Source organism: Pavona decussata, unplaced genomic scaffold (genome assembly GCF_977016875.1).
Source record: "Pavona decussata unplaced genomic scaffold, jaPavDecu1.1 SCAFFOLD_161, whole genome shotgun sequence".
Lineage (NCBI taxonomy): Eukaryota > Metazoa > Cnidaria > Anthozoa > Scleractinia > Agariciidae > Pavona > Pavona decussata.
Genome location: NW_028145572.1, coordinates 141,175 through 160,662, shown reverse-complemented (window position 1 = coordinate 160,662; position 19,488 = coordinate 141,175). Strand labels below are relative to the sequence as shown.

Genomic DNA, 19,488 nt, shown 5'->3' with positions numbered 1-19,488 from the left:
ATGGGGACGAGGTGGATAAATGGGTACCCGACTAGCATCCCATCCAGGGGGGAGTAGCAACACCCCTAGTTGCTTCTTGCTACAGAAACCGGGATAAGCTCTGGCCGTGTGGGCCACTTAGGGTCATAGTGTGACTTCACCTGTTTCTCCTGCTGCTAGGGTAAGGAGGGGTGGGAATAGGGGATGAATTCGTATTCTGACCTGTTGGCTCAGTACCTGGCAAAAGGACGAAGATCAGTCATGCTCTCTCGTTGATTTCGTCCGTCTTTGTCCCATTCAGAGTACCTTACCCCTTAGCCTCCTCGCAGACGCTCCTTTGCCTCGTCACGCAATCTCTCCTGCAGGGTTGGGTCTCGAGGATAAACCAAATGAAGAAAACATCGTGGCGCTCCTCCTACGCAGATGCTCTTTGTGCTCGTCACGCATTCCTGCCTCACAAAGGGAAGGAATGCGTGACAAGCCCATAGGACATCTGCGTAAGGGTTAAAAAAGGCCCTGTCACCTTGAAATAGATGGACCCCCTTACCTACCAATACCATCAAAAACAACCGACATATACCCGCTTACCCAGGCGTGCTCTTCCGTTAGTTATTTTTGGCGCCCTTTTATCAATACATCCACCAATGACGGAAATGCGTTCTCAAGTCGATATGCGCATGCCCAATTGTTGCATTTCAAGTCCCTGTGCGAGTACACAACACTATCGTTTATAAAGATCTTCGCCTTTGTTAAACATACCTGCATCAATTAAAATTTGCACCACAGCTTACGACTAATAAACACTAATTTACCTTCGTCATAAACGGCCTATTATCCGAGAAAGATAGACTGTTATCCATTGATGACAGAAAAATTAGCAACTGAATTGCAACAACAAAGCGGTATTGCTCGTCGTCATTTCAATTACACGTCACAACTTTTATATTTCAATTTAGGAGGCCTTCAAGTCAATAACAATTTAGAACAGGTGTAAGCAGCTGGATTAGTAGCTGCCTTTGGTTAAATAATTTGAACTCAGAGAATAACAGTCGAGAAAAGGAATCCGAGAAAGCATTGACTGAAGTTAACAAACTGAGCGAACTTCAATGTTTGCTTTCTTTAATTTCAATCCCTCTTAACAGTTAATTAACTCGCCCCGGGGTATTCTGGAGATATAGAGAACACCGGTAGAGTCGATTAACACTGAATTGGAAGGTAGTTCAATCGGCTAACACGAGCCATAAGGCGATTTCTTAAATTATTAATCTCCACCTATACTTGCAGTATACAGGGTCCTCGACCTTAAAAAGTAACAGTAAAATTTTAATTAACGTTCTAACGGTGTTTAAGCAGAGCAGACAGTCCTATTCACAAAAGCGATTAGCTGGTAAGCTTTTAATACCGTCTTTGTGATGCAAATAGCTATTAGTTTTAAAGAGGCCTCCCTGATCTTAATATTCGTGCATGTTTGCATGCAATGTATTGAGCTTAACTGGCAAACGCCAACAGTTGCCACAAACTAACTCCTCAGTAAGTGATTTTACGTCTCGCCTTTTCGCATCAGGCATTGCAAATCTGTGTTCGAAATTGTATGAATTTTCATATATTCACTTTCAAAACGCTGAAAGATAGACGCGATTATGGTTCAATAGACACAAGAGCAGAAAGCGAAATTAGTTCGTTGAATCAGTATCGCAGTTGAGTCCTTCTTTGTTTCATCTAAATGCTAAACCGACCTTTTTTTGTCTATTCCATATCTGCATTACCTAAAAAAACGCTGGAAAGATAAACGCGATTAGTCCAGTAGATAGAAGAGTAGATAGGGCAATTATTTCGTTGAATATATCGCAATTGAGTCCCGTGCTTTGTTTTGTTTAAATGCTAAACGGCGGACCGCGTTTCATGTTTTATTTTCAATTTCGATTAACTAAAAGAATACGTTTTAAATGGAGCGAGTATAAATTATCTTGAGTCGTATATAATGCCTCCTTCAGACGGGGCGTGTCGTCTTGATCCGCAAGAACGCGTCAATTCAGTTTTATGAAGCCGCTTTGTTTTGGAATTGGAAGGGGGTGAGAGAGGTCAAACCTCTGCTGAGTAATATTCGTAATGCAGCCGAAGTTACTAGGAGACAGCAGGTGATCGATGATTCGGCAACTGATTTTGGCGCAGCCCCATACACAAATTAGGCTGGCACCACGGGAGCAAATTTCTTGACAGGTTTTTTTTTATCAATTTTTCCTTGTTCGTGTGAAAAGGTTGAAGAAATTTTCCGTGATCGTCACAAGTTATATCGTAAACGACTGACCTCGACTGACAAGTTTTCCTTGACAAGTTGTTTTTAACATTTTTACTCTTTCGGCTAAACGGATGAACATGTGATGTTTTCCGGCGTTCCGACTTGACGAGTCTTCCTTGACGAATTATTTGGCGGCTTCCCATTTCCTTGACAAGTTTTATTTGGTCATTGCAATCAGTGACTGGTTTTACGAACAAGTTTTCCTTAATTGACAAGTCAGCTCCAACTTGTTCAAAAACTGGCACGCCACCACTAATTGTACAGGAAGACTCCGGCAGTTATCAAGGAATTTTGTCGCACATGAAACAGTGTCAGATAAAAACTGGCTTGTCAAAGACACTAGTCTACCGTTCAAGATCACACGAGCAAGTTGCGCTACTCAAGTGACAAGTTTTCCATGACAAGTCTTCCTTGGTAAACAAGGTTTTGCCAGTTTTTGAAGAGAAGGACAGAGGGTTAGGTTCTAAAGAAACTGTGGTGCAGCCGTCCGTGCGGAGTAGAAATGGAATAAAAAGAATAAAAAGATTCGAGCGCTGGCGTTTCGAACGTCAGCCCTTTGTCTAATGAACTGAGGTCTAACGCTTGAAACCTTTTTATGGTGGCCAATTTATCTTTAGTTATCAACTCTGTTGATAAACCAAATAAGGAGGCTTCTTAAGGAAAATATTGTCAACCGATTTTGTCGTATCAGTGACACGAGAAAATAAAACGTAAGTCCTGTAAGAGCTTGTCAAAAACATTTCTGTTTGTTCATACGAACAAGATAAGCTTCTCCGACAAGCTTTCTTTGCCAAGTTTTCCTTCAGTGCTGAACAAATGTTTCACCAGTTTTTGACTTATCAAGGAGCAACTTAACCGACGTTTGAGTGTCACTCACACGAGATTGCAAACATGTCGCCGAAAACATATTCACGGCCCTGGCGTGATCTGGCGTCGGGTGGAAACTAGATGGTTAAAACCAGGAGTGATGATCGATTCTGATGGCTACTGCTAAAACTAGTCACGTTTTGGAAAGAATTCCACAAAGCCCCATTAATAAATTACACGTAAACAACTGTTATACTATTCTTCATACACAAACCGAGCATGAATAGAGTTTGAATCTGTGCGAGAAACTGATATACTCATCGACCCAGGGCTGGTGGACAGAACTTGAAAACTTGGCGCAACCGGAGTTTAGTAATTTGCAAATTCTTATGCAATTGCTTGGTGTGAGTGTAAAAGTACCAGGACAACGTACTTCCTTTAACAGCGAACTCTTCTTTATTCTCAGTTTTTAACTGCTTCTTAAACTTCACTTATACGGTTAATCTTGTTATAGTTGGTCGAGCTGACCTACTCGAGGAGACATCAGTCTCAAGAAGGTGTGGCTGACGGAAGGAAATCCTTAGCTTGTTATCAGTTACTTAATAGATTTGGGTCTGTCTGCAGTCCAAGTATAACAAGGAACTATATAAACTCAGCATTATTACTGAACAATTCAGTGTAACGGACTATCAATATACATATGAATTACAGTTAAACGATTCGCCTAAATTTCTCGTGTTTTCTGAACATGTTTTCGTTCATATCAACTTCAGAGCCTGGCCTAACTAGCATCTTGTACTTTAAACACTGCGGAGGGTAACTAAAGGTTATAATTTATTTATTTTATTTTATTTTCACTGGGAGGGTTCCAGATAAGATAAGTTATCAGAAAAGCCCGAAAACACGCCAACATGCCAACTGGTCTCCAGACGGTAAAAGATAAGTAGACAACCGATAAGATTGATGAAAATGTTAAAAAAAATGTATTTTCGCCTATCATCCAGATACACTGAAAGGATCGAAATTTCAGAAGTCTCTGTTTTCACCTGTCCACACATAAATACCTTTTCAAAACGACGGGTTTTTTACACATCCACACTAGAAACGATTCTAAAAGAAACTCTTCAAAAATTTGTATAGTACTGACAGTAGACCTACTGATAGTAGAAATATAAATCAACATTTAATATTTTGTCCAACATCGTGTCGGAAGGACGACTTTTACTGTTTAAAAGCCTCTCTCTCAACTTTGCATTAAAATGCCGGGTTTTCCATGTTTGGTCTGGATCCAAACATTTTCATCCAACATTTTGCGTTACTGAATTTGCGTTATCTTGCGTTACAAACCAAAAAGCTTGTCACGTCATAATTTCAGCGGTAATGCGCAAAAAACATTATGCGGGCTCACTTCGTCCGATGTTTGGTAAACAAGGGTCAAGCATCGTCTGTTTGGCCACCGAAACCTCTGTGTGGCAAAAAACGATGCTGGACGAAACTGTTTGATCGTTTATCTGGGGCTTTACCATACATCTGTCTTGAAAGAAATTGAAAAACGGGCTGAATGACGTCACGACAATCGGAATCAATCAGAACGTGGCGTGATCCGAGAGCGTGATATTTTGGATCCAAAGTCCACGCTATATAGACGATCAAGTTTTGTCAACTATTTTGATCAAGTTGTTCGAGGGCAAAATCAAAGGGATAAATGCATCTTAAGGGGATAGTTTTTCTCTGCTGAAGCCCAGCAAATCATGATTATAAATTTGGCGGAACAAGGTTATGTGTTGATGACCCGCGAGCAGGATGAGTTCTGAAGTTTATCGTCGAAGGATTTCTCATCTCATCAGTGACGGTGATCAATATTGAAACTACCAGAAGCAATTATTCCTTTTGGACAATTTCTGCAACGAATTAAGGTTAGTTTTTAGAGAGCCATGTTTTTTAGTTATTGTGCTATAAATTTAAGACTTAAATTTCCACCTCGATTCGGCGTGATTTCCGAATTATACGATAGCTTTCGTTAGCTAGTGTAGTATTGTTCAGCCGGTTGTTTTCATGTACCGTATGTACACAATTACGTAATCTGGCAGATTGGAGACTGTAGTCAAGGAGATAAAAGCACGATTATATTTTTCGCAGTTATGCCAGACGATAGGAATAAAGTTCGAACATTAGGAATTGGATCATCAGAAGTTAAGTCAATGATTGACCATTCAATATAGCAGAGAGTGGACATACTGGTGCAAGTCCAATATGCACGTTATGTATAAAGGCACTGAGACAACTAAACTAACAGCAACAAACTATAAACTAACTAACTGACCGACTGGCGAACCGAGAAAAAAAACGAATCTTTCTTTGTTCCCGTAGTGTTCAGCACTGAGTCAACTGCACGCTCCAGCATTGCGCCTCATGGCGATAATGTTGGATGCGCCCAGACATGCATAAGAAGTTTCTTCCGCATGGGTTGAACCGGGCCGAGATAAACACAGCAAAAATCAACGAAACGTTGCGCCATATGACCCAGCAGGCGACCCGGCTAAGCGGTCTATTTTTCCAGGTAATCGCGTTTACCAGGCTAGCCGAATTGATCACGACAAAATTCCTCATGTAATTGGCTCCTTAAAGTTATTCTGGTGCAACAGTTGCAAGTGTGAACACTCCACATGGTGCTGATTTAAGCCTTCTCTGAACGTTGCATTTCAGTGGCGACCTTTATTGTTTAAGCTTTATCAGATAAGAATTGAACCTGCACTCTGTGAGACTTTTTGGCCACAAAGTTAAGTGTAGTGCTTATTACGCGTGTGATTATCAGACTGGTTTTCCGCTATCATACATTTTTGCCAGTTTATTCAGGCTTTGGATTACATTGAGTCGCTTTATCTGTTACACACAAGTTGCGCGCAATTGTCACTGTGTGTCCAGCGGGCCAAGAAGACACTCATTTCTAGCGCGCTAGCTCTCAGGCCGCATGTGACAAACAACTTGCCCACAAACTGAAAAAACAGGTAATAGCAGCAACGACAGATAAAAGAAAGAGTACAAAAGCGCGCTAAAAAATCTAGCTCGATAGCAGATTTTAATTGAAAAATAGCCGAGAGTTTCAGTGAACGATTTTTCTGGAAAAATAAATTTTATTCATTCGTCAATAAACTGCCAGGAAGTAAAAACAACGACTACACTAGACTCCCTCCTCGTCACGTCATCGTTGGCGAACAACCAAATAGACGCTGCAAGAGAATTAACTTATCCACATACTACCGGGACTGAGTTTACAGTTCAGAAATAAGTGAGTTCAACAGCGCTGAGAATAGAGAGATTTGTTAAGCTAACGCCAAACAGCAAACGACAGCAATGACCACGTGACCGTGATTATCCTATATTTGCCGCTCGCTGGTTTTAGTTTCTCAGTAAAATTGTGTAGTTGCTGGTTAGCATCAAAGGCCAGAATTATTTTGCACTATTCTCATCTATGTACTCATTTTATCAAGAAAACATAAACGTGAATCTCACATTTGCCTTTTGCCACGATTCTGTATCTCTCTAATGTTCTCATGCAGACGTCAAACGCAAATTTTCTCAATGTTCTCAATCAGTAAATTTCTCAATCCAGACGATACCGAGATGTACGTACGGATGTGGTTCCAATCGTAGCTTTTACGCCCGGTTCTTGACTGACAAATGTCCGTAATTCATATTACAAAAAGAAACTTTTCCATCAAAAAGGAACAGTTTTCGCTCTCTGTTTCGCGCGACTTCTACTCGTTGGATATCAGCCAATCAGAGTGCACGTACGCTTTCTCATAACCAGGGTCTCTCTATTAAACTGAAAATAGCCTGGCTCATCTGAAGATGCTTCAGTATTTCTACGAATTTAGCCAATACCTTACGTTTCGTCGAAATATCCTTATTGTTAAGCTCTCATGTTCTTTCAAAACCTTCATCAAACATGTATGACCTTTCATACATTCGTTGTAATTTATTCATTCTCCACGGGTTCATTACGAACTCACAAAATGACCAGCTCGCAGTTGGCTTGATATATACTCTGTTTGGCAGAAGGTCTAGCATTGTCGTACCAGAAACACTGAATGTGTTTGACAACGATGTTGGAACGTTTAGCAGGGACCTCAGTGAAGGAATATTTTATTTTTATGTTGTGTAATGGCGGCAAAGTGTGTTTTAGTTGTTGCTGTTGGAGGTAAAAAAAACATAAAGTGTTTTTAACAAATATCGTTTTGACTGGCCAGTGGTTCGTCGGGAAGACTGCTTAATGAAAGAGGTTACTCTGAAGTTATTTACTCATTTTAAACAATTGGGTCAGTATAGTTCGCTATAAAATCTATCCTGTCTGTTGTCGATAAGTCACAACTAACTGAAATTTAAGCAACATTATATATACACAGTTTCAAAATGTTTCCTGTTAAAAAGTGCTTAAGTTACTGACTCGGCTCAGTATGCACATTCCAAACAAAACCATTTGAAACAGGTTGGTTCTCTCTCATCATTCTGCTTATTGGCAATGACCCAGTCGCAAAATTATAATATAGTACAATGACAGTATAACATCATATAGTACAGATTTTTGACGCATTACTCGGCTTTATGAGTTGAATAAAAGATCTGCAGATAAAGTCATTTTCAAAATACCAGATATCTTACTGATTGTTTTATTTCATTCGATCTGTTATCGGTCACATAAGTAACATTTCAATCGAGCCGCCGTTTTCATAACTCAGCGCACATTTCTAAAAAGTTTAAGGCGTGTAGTCCTTTAGCTCTCTCTCCGGCACGTTGTAGACAGAGTAGACCATCAACATATTGACTTCATTCGCTTCGAAAATTCTTCTTGGGGGATATGCAGGTAAAAGGCCATTATGCCAATTGCGGAGGAGCAAAGATCAGTAAAAAAAATCATGCATGCTTCACACTGCGATAAAAGCAGAATGCAAAAACTATTATGCCTGCATATCATAGGCTGGGTTTCGCCGGTCATGCCAGGAATGGAAAACACTCAATTTAACAAGCTTTGTTTTGATTTGTTTAAGCAATTGAACGCGGTAACATTAAGCTTTAGCTCGATATACAAGACCGCGGGTTAATTAAGTCACAGTAGGACATCATGCGGGCACAACACGATCAAAGTGTTTTATACAGCAGGTGGATAAGCCCTCGGGAAATAATATCATGCTAAAGAGATTTTCAATAGAGTGAGCCACAAGCCTGATTGTTTCAATGGCAACCCGTCACAGACCAGCACGCGCTTGTGTTTTATTGTGTTATTTCAAAAGCGCGGACAGAAATATTCGAAAAAATTGTTCCGCTTTGTTGAGCTATTAAGTCTGTTAGTTGAAGCAGTTTTACTATTCTCGAATCGTAGAAAAGGGCAAAGGGCTTAATGCAAAAGTAATGCAACAACTGTTTTTTGCCACACGTGGTTTTTGAATTTACCCCAGGGTCGAGCAGTACCTGCCGCAAAACAGTGTTATTCCAAGCTAATTTATGCAAAAATCTTTCAGCTTCTGACAGTCAAAGTTGTTGATTCAAACTGAAAAAGTTTGGCTTTTAGTTGCAGTTTGTCAGTGATGAAACTTTAAACCATATGAACTTTTGAGTTCTCGTTACATTGGGGTTCTTTGATTTCTTTTTATCATTGTTTTAATATTTCATTTTTGAGCTGGTTACAGTTGTAACTGAACCCAGCTTATTGTGACAATTACCGTAACGTGGAACTAAAAGGGATTGTGACGATTAAGAAGACAGCAATGTCGACAGATTGAGATAATTCATTTGAGTTTAGGTTTCTGCAGTAAACGTTCTCTTTTTTCGATCTCTTCGCTCGGCGCTTTTCGTCTCGGAAAACTTCAAAATGTGCGGAATTTGTAATTGTATCACAGCTAGCCCATCCCAGAACGCCGCCATTGTTTTTACATACTGATACGTCCAGTTTTTCGGTTCTCCTCTGCTGCGGTAATACGGCTTTAAAATCTTCCTTGTTCCTTACTTCAAATACTGAAATGTTTTCGTTCACTTTTTTGGCTTTCTTCACAAAACATTTAGGACAATAGTTTCTTTTCGCAGGCCACACTTTCCCGCGCTTTCTCTTCGCCGGAGGGAGGCGTACCGTGGCCACGTGGACCACCTGCGTGACACGTGCTGCGCACATGGCATGCTTAGCTTTTGTCTTTTAAATGAAAATACATTTGCATACAAATCACAAATCACTGCTGGCTTTTTATTATTTGTTTGATATTATTGTTAATTGAAAACGCCACTTCTTAAACTTATTCTTTATAAGCAGTAATTTGTTGGGCAAATATTTGGCCTGATACATCTTTTATCCTTGATGATACGTTCTTTTGCCCTCGGGCACCAAAAAACCCTCGGGCACCAAACAAAAAATGTAAAAGCATTTAAGTTTTGGTCATTTTCATCGTAATGACATTTGCCTTGTTCAAGGATAAGTTCATATATTTCTTGACTCTTGGTGAAGAAGATGAAGATTCACCGTATTTGAGGTCTTCGAAGGAAGCTCGAGGATGACAACACTCAGGGCAGGTGAAATGTTTTCATTCCACACATTTTTAAGTTCGACTTTCGAATAGGATTAAAGTGCACCATTAGAAGCAGAAGAGCTGCTTGTAGCAGATAACAAATATTTTCTGATAACTGTTGTTAAGAAAATATTTCACATAACACAAAGTTCTCGACGTAGACGTGCAGTCCATTTTTTGACATCGGTGGTTTTAGAGTTTGTTAACAAACTTACCCGCTCAGATAATTTTGTAGACACTATTTCTCCTCACAAATTAAATCAACCAGTTGTTACATTGACCTTTTAACGGTTGTGATCGTCTACCTCTAAATTGAAGTAGCATGCTGTTATTCAGATATACTTGGCTAATGACTCACCGAAAAAGACTTTTTTATAATCTCTTTGCTGTCCCGCAAAAATGAAGACATTTGTCAATTGGTTAGTTGACAGTTTCCTGGGGTCAAAATTTCGAAATACCAAAAATTTGCCACATTCATTTTAAAGGAGTGCTATAATGAACGATCGGAGTATAGCAGTATTTTCTTGAATTTACTGATTAGAGTATTAACTTGTGTTTACTCGCTTGGCTTATACAAGCTGCAACAGCACAAGAATTAACTCAACCTTCTATCTGTTTGCTGCAATTACGTATACTTTCGTTTTCCTAAATTTATAATATCCAGTTAAATGCTTTTTCAGTTAGGAATTTGCGTTTTATCTCAATTTCCGGACAAGGGGTAAACATTTTCGAAATTGCTTACATTGAAACCAGGATATCAGACTACTGTTCGGATATCTAAACATAGTAATCTATATTTACTTTGAGTCATTTATTGCCGAGCACCCGGTAAGAACTGCGGGCGTACTTGCGGGCGTCCTCGAGGGCATCCCGCGTGCCTTCCAGTACCCGTGCGCCTGGCAACCCTAAACGGGTTCATTATACATTACTGAACATCAGGAAAGAATCCTGTAAAATCTCTCCTTGGAAAACATATTTTAAGAGCATGAAAACTTTGAGAAAAGGTGCAATACGAGCTCAATCGATTCTTACACTCGTGAGCTAACGTGACCAACCGCGTGGGACGTGTAACGAAATCCAAATACCACAAAAATATTTGGATTTTAAATAAATGCGATTTCTCGCCGACCGCAAGACCAATCTTACACCATTGTTGTTCTTTTATTTTTTTAACCCGCATAGCTGGAGGGCTAATGCGCGATGACACAGAAATGGTCATGAAAGGGCGGTAAAGGCGTGAGAAAAGACTAAACATTTCCTGTTTCTTTGGAGAGGATGGTTCCCTCTATTAAAACTGAGGAGCAGAGAAGTCAAGATTTAGGGAAATTTTGTTAGGAAAAGAGAGACCGAGCGTAAAACCTTGTACTGCACCAGGCGGATATCGAAATTTCAAAACAAATTAGCCGAAATTCAACATGCAAGGTTACGGATGAATCGCGAAATTCGAGCTTGATTACACTTTGAGCGTAGCCCAGTGCAGTGTGACCTCACCCCATGCTACGTGTCCGCACGAAGACATTTTTAAAATAAAACAGACAGGACAAAGTACATGCCCAGCTTAGGAAGTTACGAGGGTTGACTGGAAAATAATGAAAATCGCGATCCATCAAATAACAAGATTTGCGGTTAACATAACAATGTAAAAAAATGCTTTATTTAGGGCACTCTGTAAATGTAAGCGATTCTCTTCCTTTCTTTACACTTCCTGTCATGACAGACTTGTATCCCTGCTAATAATCACTAAATGTCATATACAGGAGTATTATTTCTTTAGTTCAAATAAAGTTGTTTTTGCTGGAACAAAAATATTTTGTTTTGATGATTTTGATCATCCGATATTAGCTTTACCTTTATACGCAGCCAAAATACCCTGCATTGCTCTCGTTGCAAGAAGAGATTTATTTTCGCCAGTCGTGATGAACTTCCTGTAATGACGTGATTAATGATGAAATGGACATTTCGCAATCACATGCTTTCGATTTCACGCGGTGTACAAGCGAACTTTCGTGGCACGAAAAAGATCTTTGGCACGTGATGAAATTGACCGAAAAATATGTCACGAAAATACCCGACATACCATACTAGATGATGCATAAGCCGAACAAGTGAACTTTCAACACGGTACAATTATAAATCAGATGTCAGATGCAAGCCAACGAAAAGTAATCAATCCATCGCATTTCCACATGAGGCGCACATGAGCTGAAAGTCTCTGAAAGACGAGAACAGATTTGGCCGTTTTATTCGATGTTCTGTACAAATAGGTGTTGAAATGACCTCGCATTAAAAATATTTTGACGTGAAAAGGCGTGAATATATCACGATCAGGCCGGCAGGGATCTAAAAGAAAACAAAATTGGTAAATTTCACAACATTTATTTCAAGTTGTCGCAAATTCCTGAAATGGCCCCAATTTTAAACCGGTTTTCCACGACCTTTAACCTCGCCTGAGCTCACATTATTAACAAAGCAAATTTAATTACATACAAAACCATCACAAAAAGAAAGCGAAATTTTAAATTTAGCTGATTTAAGTTGGTTCTGATTTGCTTCCTTGCTGTCTGCACTTTAGAAAACAAATAGAAAGCACAATTAGAGACGCCAATTGCGCACGGAACCTTGTGTAACGTTCGGAAGTTTATTTTTAACAGCATGCAGCAGTGTAGCGCTGAAGTGACTGTCCGTGACCGGTATAGTTTCTTATGATCTTCTGCAGACGTGCCTGTAAACGGTAAAGCGCGCGCGCTTAGGTTTTTCATTTTAAGAGGAATTAACAAATTAACTTGAGTTCGCATTAACATAATGTGAAGGCCCTAAACAGAACAGAGGAGAAAATAAATATTTTTTGGGGTGCGTGAACATAAGAGCAGCTTCCCAAACCGAAAAAAATGGCGCAAACTATAGTTTAAATTCCTCAGTCACATCGTTGCTGCTAAATATTTGTCAACGATATTTCAACAAGATTTGGATTCTAAAATTAATATATGCACATTTTGTTTTTACGCCGAGTCTGTGAACGGAAGAATTTTGGACTTATTGTTCAAACGGAACTTTGCTACAAAGGACACATTGCGAGTTGTTGCTCATTCCCGACCTCACGTTACGTCATAATTCCATTGTCTTGAGGGGAATGTTTGTACTTCGTCTAGGTCCACGCATCGGAGAAAATACAATTTGTGGCATGTGAACGAGCAGAAAATTAAAATGTTTACCCCCCTGCCTCGTATCGACAAGCAAAATAATTATTCTAGTGGTATACAAGCTATGGTTCTTTGGCCGTTATTTCAGTTATTGTAGCGGCTTTCGTTTTACGGTGATGTGTTAGTGTTGTGCGTAATTGATCACGATTTACAGTAAGACTAATTTACTCGATCCTCTACCCAATCAATACAAATCATCCCTGATAAAATTGTATACCACCGTCACGTCGCAAATATATCACGCCGAGATCGAGAATTAAAAGTACACTCGGAGTGTATAGTTTCTCCGTTTCGAGGGCTGCACACGCCGAACATTTGCACGCTTTTATTGAGTTGTCAAACGGAAATTCTGTTTTTTGTTTGCGATTTGACACTTTTGAAATGCAAAGGACGTTTTGCTATTGTTTTGTTCAATATGTCTTTCCCAGCACCTCCCTAGTTCGGCATTTTTATTGCTCTGTCTCACACCCATAACTTTGTCTGCCTCAGCAACAGTGCACGTGATTGGTCCATGAATTGTAAGCCGTCTTACTATTGGCCGGATTTTGACAATACCGTCAATTTATAAACTTGAAACGTGCTAATAACGCGTGGTGCTCAAGCAAGCTAAAGGTCATTGTTGGGCTTGGCCTTCGTTCGTGAGAGAAAGGCGTTGTAACAGATCGAAGGTTTGATCGTTGAGCACGAGTTTCTTGATTTCTTAGCGTAAAGATGGCGACAGAAGTCGAATCCCCGCCAGTTATCGATGCAACTGCAGATCCAGTCGAAACGAAAGTGGAAGAGGATGCTAAACCCGACGAAAATCATGTTGACGAGAAGCAAGATGATCAAGCGGCCGATGAAAACAAGGCAGCCGAGCCCGAAGCAAACGCGGTCACCGAAGAGGAGAAAAAAGAAGAGAACGGCCCTGTAACGCCGAAGGTTATGCTTTATCAACATCCACCGTGGAATTTCATCCCTTCACCGCTGCCCGCCTGCATTAAGATTGAAACCTATTGCCGAGTGAACAAGATCCCTTATGAAAACGTTTACAAAAGTGGCACCGATCAGAAGTTACCTTACCTCGAGTACCAAGGCGAGACAAAGAAGCACAACCTTGTAGGCTACCTAAATTCCAAGTTCGGAATTGACCCCGAAGCTAATCTAAATGACAAGGATAAAGCTTGTTCCCGAGCTTTCCAGTGCATGGCCGAGGAGAACACGTTCTGGAGTTTGATGTACTATCGCTGGGTCGATAACTTCGCTGAAACCAAGAAGTACTTCAAGGGTTTGGATGTTGTGAGAAAGAATGTTCGACCGAAGCTCGATCAAGGCAAATGTGTAAAGTGTCTAGAAGCTCATGAAATTGGCAGGCACAACAAAGAAGAAATATACGCGATCGGTGAGAAAGATCTGCGAGCAATGTCTGCCTTCTTAGGCGACAAAGAGTTCTTCATGGGTGGCTCGGAGCCTACAACTATCGATTGCACGATGTTTGGTCTTCTGTCATGCCTTTTGCACACGGCTGAGAACTCGCCCCTGGCCAAAGTAACCCGCGAAGAGCTGACAAACCTCGTAGATTTCTGCAAGCGCGTGAAAGAGAACTACTGGCTCGATTGGAATGAGCTGTGTTCTGAAGAGCAAGTCGAGGAGACGCGGCCAAAATCAAGGCTAAGTGTGAAAAAGAAGAAGCGAACGAAGTCCACTGAGCCGGCAGCAGAAACGAAAGAGGGTGAAGCTAGCGGCGAGAAAGAGGCAGAGGAGAAAAAAGAAGGAGAGGAAGAAAATAAGGAAGCTGAAGAAGGCGCCACCGCTGAAGGTGGGGAGAGTGAGCCAGCAGCAGCAACGGATGAAGAACCAAAGGAACAGGCGGAGGAGGCCGCAAAGGAGGAGGTCAAAGAATCGGAAGAAAAGAAAGAGGAAGAAACCCCAGTGGTAAATGGCGAAGCAAGCGAGGAAGCAGCAGCCGAAGCAGCCCAGGAATAAACTGTAAGCTTTTTAAATTCGTTTTCTGTGAACTTTGAGCAAACAAACGCTTCTATAACTTAGCCGAATACTAATGAATTACTGTTAGACGTTCAATCCAGGACATAGGTTCCTTTACATTGTAATATTGTTTTTCTTGCTTGTTTTGCAAGATGTGCGACCGTTGTGACTTAGATCGGTATTGGAGGCCTGTGTGAGTGCTGTCTTGTTCGTTTAATTTTTAAACGTGGCCTCCGTTGCGAGGGGATTACGTGCGTGCTAGACTCACGATCGCCGATTGAAAAGTTATGTTCTTTATGCTTTTTGAGTATTATTCACTCTCAGTCTGTGTTATTGTTACTTTCCGACCGTTGAAAATAAAAGAGAAGCTATTCATTTCGGTCTTTGGTAGCCCCATGGGGAAAGGAATTCGCTTGAAATCTCGAAATCGGTGTAATTTTTCGAAGGTGTGTCGCTTTCCGAATTTAGGTGGGGCAGTGAGACTGAGCGTTTTCGAATTAAGTAGTAGCTATCGGTCTGCTCTCGGTTACATCAGCACAAAAGACATTAATTTTTCATCATAATCTTTTGATTGTTACGAAAAACTTAAAAGTGTAATAATTCTTGGGAAGTGCCGAAACAACGGAGTGGTTGAAGCCATAAACTATCATATTTGGTGAGAAATAAAGAATTCGCTGGTTTAGGAAAAGCAAGAAGCGATAGATTAAGATAAGTGATATTTATATAAGTAAAATTCGCTTCAGACATGCATAAGGATTTAGAGTATTGTGTCAATAGCCACGAACGTTTATATTCATTCAGTTAACTCGAGGAATTCGAACCTTTTTCTGTTCTGTCAATGTCTTGAATTTATAAATGCGCCGTGTCCTTAACATTTACACCGCAGTCGGCAAATATTTACTATAGTGAGTTTTGATCTTGTTCCAAGATTTGCTAAAATCAGGGCAAGATCAAAACAAACTGTTTCTCGTACAATTTTAATTTACTTGTTTCGCGTGTTGTCTGTAAACTGTGAAAATTTGCCTAGTGCGAGCGCTCAAGGTGAAATGAATGGACCCTGGTCTGCCCTAAATATTCTAATCCTATAAGCTTAATTAGAACATAATATCTCAGTAATTTTGTTTTCAGTTCTTGCACGTTTACAATAAAGTACAGCTGTAGGTTTTTCCACTTGTTTTGTAGTTCATTATAAGAATTTAAGGTTTACTTGCTCGAAATAACTAAGCACTACTAGGTGATATTTTATTTTTCCTTCAAACCGCTACTTAATTAGAATGTGTTTAAGACTTGTTTGAATTTAGAGTAGAATATATTTTGGTGTAATACATGAAGCTTGTTGTCCTCTAACGAATGGACTGCCGTATTGTGAAGTGTGTTGTCCAAGAGGCAGATGTAGAGCTGTGTATGTTTACATCAGTCAAGAATAATTCCGAGTAAAAGTAGTGTAAATTTATATATTCAGATACAATTACAGTTGATCAGTTTCGAAGTGCAGTTCTTTAAAAATAGTTTGTTGTTGATGGGTGATAGTTCTGCCCACCTTGATACCCTAATTAGTTGCATGCTTCCTTAGTTCCCAGTATAAATTGAAATTTTCATTTCCTAACATAAGTTTTTTACTGCACACGTGTTGCTGTTCATTGGTCCCAGCCATTTGTATGTATTCCTTGCAAGAGAATGGCCCATTAAAAGGAGTTTGTCGGGGGGTAGCTAACTAGACCTAAATATAGATTTATTTTCATTATTTTGTATTGTTGATCACTAAGTGAAAACCATTTATTCAATGCTGAAGTTAATTTGCATAAAATTGCTACCTTTCCAAATTACTTAGCATTTTAATGATATTGGGGTTGTATTTTGTCACGGGTTAATGTTGAGTACTACTGCCACGTAGAAAACAATGCACAATGCAGATGCTATTGTTAGTTGGAATTTTTTTCTTCCACGAAATATATTTTTTCAAATCTCTGTTGTCATTAAAGAGCTTTGAAATCTGGAATTGGTAGCAACATTTTCCTGCAGACTGTTGTCAATTGTGTGATGTAAATGGTGGTAGACTTGTTGAAGTAGAAAAGGCAAGGAGGGCTTTGGAGGAATTGAAAAGTTTTGCGAGTACTTAGACACTGGACTTTTTTTGTGTAAATGTATTGTTAAATTATATCTAAGAGATGAGATTAAAACTGAGCAATCACCTAATGCTTATTTTCTGTGTTTTGGTTTCAAAAGTGGTTGCTAAGGGATCTCTGTTTGGGGAGAAATATTGGTTTGACACCTCACATTTGCAAGTCACGTGAAATTGAAAGAACTGATATAGCCATTATTTTGAGTGGTTTTGTGTTAATAGGTTTCCAGCAATTTCTATGTTTAAACCAAGTTAATTATCCATAAGGTTTTTTGTACCTTTTCTGCAACATGCTGCGCAGAAGCGTATTGTTATTTTTTTGTGTTCTTGCATTAACAATTTTAATATTAAAAAAAATCCTTTCTTTTCATTTATTTACCTAGCTGAAGTAAAGTGAAGAGATCTGTCAATTGGAATGTTCTGGAGATGTGAAAGAAAAAAGATTTATTCTGCTGGCAGTTGGCATAATTTGTTCATCATCTCTCTGTTAGATTAGTTGTTGACAATTTTTAAATATCTGCATTTAACCCCTTTGTTTGGAGTGGAACCTCCTCCCTGTGCAGCTAAAGTGAAGTACTTGACCTTTTTTGGTTTCTAGTATTAGTTGTCTCTGTGCATTTCAGAAAGTGGAGTTTGGGACTTTCCCACTAATTACAGAAGCCTCGACTTCATTTCGTGCTATATTGAATTTTGAATTGTTTGGAGAAAAATATGGTTGTGGTCACACCACACCACTTAGAGTCTTGCAGTACTTCATGAGTTTGTGGTTTGTTGGACAGCAACTGATCCAACAGCCTAAGCTTAGTTAAGGTGTTCTCTGAAAGCGTGATAATCTCAGCTGCAATGAAATAAAGGGGTTGTCTTTACAAGATTATAGGATATCATCTATCTTAAGAAAGGACAATTCGGTCATTCCTTAAAGCCATCTGAGAGAATCTCACTTAGTGTTTGTAGGGGTTCTTGTTGAAATACCATCTGGAAGTATTCAACCTATGTTTGTATTGGGGTGTGCCACCCACGCTGAAAATCCCTGACCCTGCCGATGACAATAATTTCATACACTATCTCCTTTCTGGCTTGATTTGCCAAAAGACACCGCTTAAAACAACTGCAGATACAAGCTTGAGGTTTAAGATTGGACTGTAGAAAATGTGGGGTAAGATTGGAAAATATTTCCAATGCACGAAAACCAGCTGTCTATGGGCCAGTCTTTGACAGTGTCAAGTCAAACCCCGTAATGTAATTTCGATTGAAAAACTATACCATGTGGGTAGTACATCTCCAGGCCAGTTGTTCAAAGAGTGGATAACTCTATTCAGTGGATAAATCATTATGAGTGGGTAAAATGTTCTCCAAGCAATACATTTTATCTGCTAGATAGTGATTTATCCGCTCAATAAAGTTTTCTGCTCTTTCAGCAACTAGGGCCAGATATATATGGGTGAGTGCTCTCCTGGGAATACCAGAATACATTTCCACCCTAGAAAGACTACCTTTTAAACCAACCAGACCACAAATAGCCAATTTAAAATTGTTTTTGGTGATCTGCCCTTTGAGTGGAAGCAATTATTACTGGAGTTGACTATGTTTTGATACAAACCTTGGTTCTCTTCAAATGTATATGCAAAGGTAGCATAAGAACAACATGTGAAAGCACTGTGGTTTGGATATTAAAAAAAAAGTGAACTCCAGCCTTGCTTGTTCACGAACTCACTGAGCACACAAGCTTTTTATTGGCTATCCAACCGAAATAAAGTAGAACAATCTCTCTCCCCTCTCGACTCCCCATAGTTTTTACATGGGTATATTCCAACCACTCTTTGATGATGATGCGGAGGAGTTAACCCCCATTTCCTATATAGGCCAGGCAGTGTGTAGCCATTGATGTTGGCCGGCACCAGTTTCCAGCCCTTTTAAGCACTTGTACTTTAATTGATCAATACTATCATTCTTTCTCAGCTGATACAGCAACAATGATAATAAAGAAATGCCTGATGATAATTTTTATCGGTGACAAAAGTTATGGTCATTTTGTTGACATACCAGGTTACCATTTGTAACAGTACAACCTACCCCCTGCCCCGTCTTAATTTCAGCTTCAAGTGGCTATAATTCAAAAACAAGCTTGGTGACCCCCACTATTTATTATGGGGAAGTGATCAGCATGCCCAGATACAACTCTTTGCAAAGTTTAAAAAACTTTTTTTTGTGAGGGTTTCAGAGCCACCTTAGCCTCCCTACACTTTTTTCAATTGCAAAACATGATGTCTGAACATGCTGATCATCACAGTCTTCAATAAAAAGTGGGGATCAATGAGCTTCTTTTATAACCACTAAAATTAGGGGTGCTGTTAACAAGTTGTAATGTTTCTATGGTAACCTATTAAGTCAAGAAAATGATCATGGCTTGTTCGCCAATGATTCGGCATTTGTTTGATATCATTATCGCGGTATTAACTGATAAAGAGCGGTAATATTTATCCGCCAAAGAATGAATGATGGAAAGTGCTGGAAATCACCTGATGGCAGTAATACTACATGTACACCAAATAAATTTCTGAG

At 39.6% G+C, this 19,488-nt stretch overlaps 1 protein-coding gene and 1 long non-coding RNA gene across 2 annotated transcripts; both read left to right on the top strand.

Annotated features, from left to right (window-relative positions):
* Positions 1–4,513: 4,513 nt before the first annotated feature.
* Positions 4,514–17,797, top strand: LOC146464539 (uncharacterized). Its single transcript, XR_014868459.1, has 2 exons — positions 4,514–5,001; positions 17,310–17,797. It is a non-coding gene; the product is annotated as an uncharacterized LOC146464539 (long non-coding RNA).
* Positions 13,427–17,000, top strand: LOC146464540 (failed axon connections homolog). The gene has a single exon (XM_085129564.1). It carries the CDS (start codon positions 13,551–13,553, stop codon positions 14,802–14,804), a length of 1,254 nt encoding a protein of 417 aa, XP_084985690.1. The 5' UTR covers positions 13,427–13,550; the 3' UTR covers positions 14,805–17,000.
* Positions 17,798–19,488: the final 1,691 nt, after the last annotated feature.

Coding starts and splice junctions, on each gene's coding strand:
- LOC146464540 (XM_085129564.1), top strand. CDS start 13,551: ATGGCGACAGAAGTCGAATCCCCGCCAGTTATCGATGCAACTGCAGAT.